This window comes from Asterias rubens, chromosome 14 (assembly GCF_902459465.1).
Source record: "Asterias rubens chromosome 14, eAstRub1.3, whole genome shotgun sequence".
NCBI lineage: Eukaryota > Metazoa > Echinodermata > Asteroidea > Forcipulatida > Asteriidae > Asterias > Asterias rubens.
The window spans coordinates 6,769,561-6,775,336 of NC_047075.1; the positions used below are offsets into that span (position 1 = coordinate 6,769,561).

Consider the following 5,776-nt stretch of genomic DNA (forward strand, 5'->3'; position numbering starts at 1 on the left):
CGTTTGACCCAATTAAAACAAAACTTTAAAACATATCTTTTCAAACGGGCTTTTGGATCATTGGTTTCATTTTTGCTATTTTTGTTACCTTTTTTATGTGTTCTTACATATGGCATTTGTATTGTATTCTATACTACATAATCTAGATTTCTCTGAACTTAGGCTAACGTTTTAATTTGTGTTATATGATTGTATTATTATTTTAATGTTGTTGTTTGCATTTTGGCACCATGAGCACTTTTATGGATTTGTGCGATTTGTAAGTTTTCCTTATTATTAGTATTATTTAACTTAAACTTAACTTAACTAAGTTGCATTTTATAAAGCACTTAAACACTGTTTCAAAGCGCTGTGCAGACACAAACACATTTTATAATACATAATAAAAACATGAGCAGAAATATAGGTTTAAAAATAAACAACAGTGTTTTACACATGAATGAACCATTTACAAATTAAAAAGAGTACAATTAAAGGAACACGTTGACTTGGACCAGTCGAGTTGGTCTTTGAAAAGCGTTTGTAATCGTTTTGTATAAAATGCACATGGGAAGAAAAACGTAGAACACAATGATCCATACAAACATCCCATGTAGAATAAACGTAGAATACAATGACCCACACAAACATGCCCCGAAATTGCACGGTTTTCCTTTTACCTCGTCCACTAAAACGGTCGGCCATTATGGGAGTCAAATTTTGGACTCCCATAAATGGCCGACCGTGTTAGTTCGCACAGTCGAAACGAAAACAATAACATTACGTGAGTATTGGCTGTGTTTCATAGAAAATTCATGTACGGCCTAATTTTGTAACTCACAACATAAATAAATGAATTAAAACCTAACATTCTTTAAATAATTGTAAAATTGAACATCAATAGGTTATCATCCAGTCTCCAACATGCGACTCGGTCGATATCAGAACTGATATCAACACTGAACTCAAAGAGGTCAAACAGAAGCTTGACGAGGTGTTGGCATTTCTGTCCTCACAACCTACCAATTATCCATCGGTTGTACCACAAGGTATGCTATAAGATACAATAAATTCACTATACAACTACAATTGAATTTTTTTTTTTTTTTTTCTAGGTCCCTTCAACATATCCTGCTACAATTTGAATGGCTGTTGATCGGAGTTTAACCTAATGAAAAGATTACCTAAATAAATAAACTATCCAGCGAAATGGACTAAATTTCGATGTTGTTATTTTGTTTCACAAAGGTCCACCTACTCGTTGCTTCATGGTCTACTTTTTGTTATTAGTTGCACAAGTTATTGCGTATTGAAACAACCTAGATGTTGATATTTTCAATTTTTTTTTTTTTAGAATTGAACCCTTGGTCATGTCATGTCGTTCTGAAAAGGATGTATAATTCTTCATCCTAAAGTTTTAATCCGCGTAAGATTTCTAGTTAAAAACCGTTCTCGTTCATAAAAAAAACCACTAGTTAGTGTACGAGTGTACGTAGCTGGACCAATGATTTGGAACAACCGACTAATGTTGATCTCTACTTCGTAATTACTCAAAATAATAATTAGCATAAAATCTTACTTTGGTAACGAGTAATGGAGAGCTGTTGATAGTATAAACATTGTGAGAAGCAACTCTCTCTCTCTGAATTACCGTAGTTTTTGAGACACAAGTAATTTCGCACTGAAATATTCGAATTTGATTTCGATACAAGGGTGCTTTTTCTTCCATTACTCCGCAACTTCAACGACCAATTGAGCTCAACTTTTTACAGGTTTGTTATTTGATGCATCCTAAGAGATACACCATGTTATGAGAAGACTTGAAGACTGGTCTTTGACAATTACAGATAGCATCCACTTGGGCCAGGCGTAGCAGGCTAATATACACACCAACGCGTTGTAGTACTGCTTAATATTTTGATTGTATGTAAAAACTGATTTTGGCTGCTCTCACACTCGTTTGACACGGTGTACGTATAAGGAAAAACGTTCAATTTCGTGTGGGTCATTATATTTTAATTTTTAATTACCTATCTAACCATATGCATTTCATAACAAACTGCTTCAAACGCTGTTAAAGACCAACTCGACCTATCGAGGGCAACGTGTTCTTTAATGGTGCCGAATAGGTAAACGACTTACCCCAAACTAATTCAGCTGGTGACGGTGTTATCCTACTCCGTTCCATTAGTGTAAATCATGTTCAATTGTGTGTTTTTTTGCCGGCTCAACTGTACAGATACAGATGTTCCTTCTTCAGTGAAACCGAAATGTACGACGCCAAAGATTGACGAAAGTCTGACAACCAGCAACTGTTCCGTTGGAGAAGTGGAGTCTGGTACCTACTGTACATATCACTGTGCAGAAGGTATCACAATGCAGGGGGACCCGACTGTTTCATGTGGAGCCAATGGGAATTGGAATCAGGTGTCACCGAGATGCAGTGGTAAATTATATTGGGTGCTCTCGATTAGCTTCACTGGGTCGACCCCAGTCTGCCCCCGGTACGTTCGAATAGCTTCGACGTCATTCCAGGGGCTCACCCCGGTCAGCCCCAAGTGCCCTGCTGTGGAATTGGTCACTTTATGGCTGGCCCCAGGTGCATGACGTCACCACGAGAGAGTGAGTGATCGTTCGATTAGCTCTTGTCAGGGGCTCACCCGAGTGAGCACTGCGGGGTCGACCCAGGGAAGCTAAACGAACGCACCCATTATGGCAATGCTCTCATTGAGCCATCTACAAATAAGATTTGAATAAATTATGGTACAATGACTTGCTTCATAGTCGTCAGTTATTGCTGGACTTTGAATTGCTCAGACTAGACAGTTGCTTTTTTTAAAAGGATCGGGCAAGCTTTTTGTAGCAACCTTCATAAAAGCAAACTCTGGTACCATTGTTCCACAATTTGTTCTCACTCAGGTACACCTAGTGTGTGTGGCTGTTCAGCGTCTATTGCGTAACTTTACAAAAGCCCTTCCCACCCCCACGTGGCATAAAGCGACTGTTCTAAAGTCAGATAAATTCAAATTTACGCGGCAACTTGTGATCGATCAAAACATTTTATGCCACACCACTATTGAAAGAAAAAAATCTATACTAATGTTACCTTTTTGTTTCTTCAGCTACTCTTGAACGCGATTGTAGCGACGCCGTGGACAAAGGTTATACAAAGAGTGGTATTTATTTGGTGCAACCTACGGACAATGGGGAACCTTTTGAAGTGTTCTGTGATATGGATACAGATTATGGTGGCTGGACGGTAAGACAATACGAAGTGTCATTACTATTCTATTTTATTAAGTTTGGTCGAAAATTGTCCGTATGGCGCCACCACTTTTTCATTCGATATGAAATAATATAGTATCTAATTCACCTCAATGAGATATCCCGTTTTGAAAAAAATTATGAAAAAAATGGTGGCGCCATACGGAAAGTTATAAATTTTTGTTTTTACCCATACACCGATGTGTGTTAGCACTGTAGACTCAGTACTTTCCTGAGTCCTGTGAAACAAATATCAAAGGCATATTACTCGGGTGGGATTCGAACCCACGACCCTTGCAATTCTAGAGCAATTCTATTTGAAAAGCAATTATCTTTGTTTAAAAAAAAATCATCAGGGTGGTTTAAGAAGAAAAAATAGGGTGGTTTAAGATGAAAAAATAGGGGCCCTCTTTAAAGTCAAAATACCTGCTCAAAAAGGGTATAAACATTACTTTATTGATTTACTTTAAAGGCAGTGGACACTATTGATAATTAGTCAAATAAATCATCATCATGAAACCTTTCTTGGTGACGAGTAATGGGGAGAGGTTGATGATATAAAACATTGTGAGAAACAGCTCCCTCTGAAGTGACGTAGTTTTCGAGAAAGAAGTAACTTTCCACGAATTTGATTTCGAGACCCCAGATTTAGAACTCAAGCATCAGAAAGCACACAACTTCGTGTGACAAAGGTGTTTTTTCTTTTAATATTATCTCGCATTTTCGACGACCGATTGAGCTCAAATTTCCACAGGTTTGTTATTTTAAGCCTATCTTGAGATACACCAACTGTGAAGACTAGCCATTGACAATTACCAAAAGTGTCCACTGTCTTTAACGTCTGCATTTGGGTTTAAGAAAATCACCGAGTACGGTTAACATATCTGTATTAAGCAAACTGAACAATTACCAAAAGGCGCTGTATATGACTGTGTTTTTAAACATTTAGTAACTTAAAAGTTACTAAATGTTTTTTTATTTATTTTCTATTTTTGTGTAACTCTGGGTATAAAATGGCCGGCTACTAATTCCAGGTAATTATTATTTGTGAATACTTGAAACCATATTTATTCTTTCAAAATCGTAGGTGTTTCAACGGCGTCAGGATGGCTCTGTTAACTTCTTCAGGCTCTTTGCGGAGTACCAGGAGGGCTTTGGTAACTTAGAGGGTGAATTCTGGCTAGGCAATGATAAACTGCATCGTCTGACATCACAGACCAATTACGAGCTACGGGTGGACTTGGAGGATTTCGAGGGTGGATCAGCTTACCAAGTCTACCGCACGTTCAATATTGGAGACGTCGATAGTAACTACAGGCTTTCGGTTTCATCGTCTACCGGAACTGCAGGTTAAAGCCCCTTTCACATGATAGCAGTTTAGCAAGGGTCCCTTGCTAAATTGTAGCATGGTTGTAAAATATGACAGAATGTACCTCGTGTGGAAGGATAACAATTTTTTTTTTTTTTAGACTGTCCAAGTTCCCTTGCAAATGTTTGCCATACATTGCTACATTTTTTAACCATGTTAAAATTAAGCAAGGGACCCCAGTAAAATGCTGTCGTGTGAATAGCACCTTAGTCGCTATCTACATACGGGTATCAGTCGTGAGCGGTTAAGAGCACCAGATTTAAGCTCTGGTGTTTCTGATCAGCAGCGCGTGGGTCAGAATCTACATAGCAAAAAAGAAGGATGAATTATTATAGGCCTATAGTGAGAAAGGGGGTAGGATAAAAGGGTCTGGTTTGACCACTACAAGTTGAAGACATAAAAGACAAGATCAAAGGTGTGAATAGAGGGATATAAATGGGTCAGGTTTATAAGAGGATATCTCTGGGGGAAAGGAGGAGGCAAAATCAGAAGTTTATATAGATAATTTCTAAGTGATGTTAAATTTGCATCGGGGCTAAAGATTGTCACTGTATACTCAGTACATTCCCGAGTCCTGTGAAAAAACATCACAGGCATGTTCATTTCTAAAAGTACCCTGGCTGACATGTTCCCCTTGTTTACTTATGTTTCCAAGGTGACTCTTTGTACGGTCACAACAACATGCCGTTCTCAACCAAAGATAAAGACAACGATAGACACTCTACAGAAAACTGCGCATATCGTTCCCACGGCGCCTGGTGGTACAAGTCGTGTCTGTCAAGCAACTTGAATGGATGGTATCTGGGCCCGGACAAGACGGAACCAGGTAAAGGTGTTGCTTGGTACTCATTGAAGGACTCAAGCTACTCTATGAAGAAATCAGAGATGAAGATCAGATTCCTTGGACTTTAAAGGGAAAGTACACAATTGTTAATTACTCAATACAAATATTGAGAGCTGTTGATAATATAAATCGGAAAAGTTTCCGTATGGCGCCACCACTTTTTCATTCTATATGAAATAATATAGTATCTAATTTACCTAAATCCCTTTTTGTAAAAATTAGTGAAAAAGTGGTGGCGCCATACGGAAAGTTATCCTATAAATCATTGTGGGAAACGACTCCCTCCGAAGTAACGTAGTTTTGAGAAAGAGGTAATTTCT

General features: G+C 38.2%; 1 protein-coding gene across 1 annotated transcript; it reads left to right on the forward strand.

Annotated features, from left to right (window-relative positions):
• The first annotated feature begins 1,001 nt into the window (after positions 1-1,001).
• Positions 1,002-5,524, forward strand: LOC117299610 (fibrinogen C domain-containing protein 1-A-like). The gene is made up of 5 exons (XM_033783159.1): positions 1,002-1,028; positions 2,219-2,425; positions 3,102-3,238; positions 4,331-4,592; positions 5,268-5,524. Exons 2-5 carry the CDS (start codon positions 2,356-2,358, stop codon positions 5,522-5,524), a joined length of 726 nt encoding a protein of 241 aa, XP_033639050.1. The 5' UTR covers positions 1,002-1,028; positions 2,219-2,355.
• The last annotated feature ends 252 nt before the right edge of the window (positions 5,525-5,776 follow it).

What these genes read in the sequence shown, in the direction of transcription:
- LOC117299610 (XM_033783159.1), top strand. Translation starts at nt 2,356, where the DNA reads ATGCAGGGGGACCCGACTGTTTCATGTGGAGCCAATGGGAATTGGAAT. An exon ending in CAGATTATGGTGGCTGGACG is followed by an intron (nt 3,239 to 4,330) that starts GTAAGACAATAC and finishes TCAAAATCGTAG; the next exon opens with GTGTTTCAACGGCGTCAGGA. An exon ending in ATCGTCTACCGGAACTGCAG is followed by an intron (nt 4,593 to 5,267) that starts GTTAAAGCCCCT and finishes TATGTTTCCAAG; the next exon opens with GTGACTCTTTGTACGGTCAC.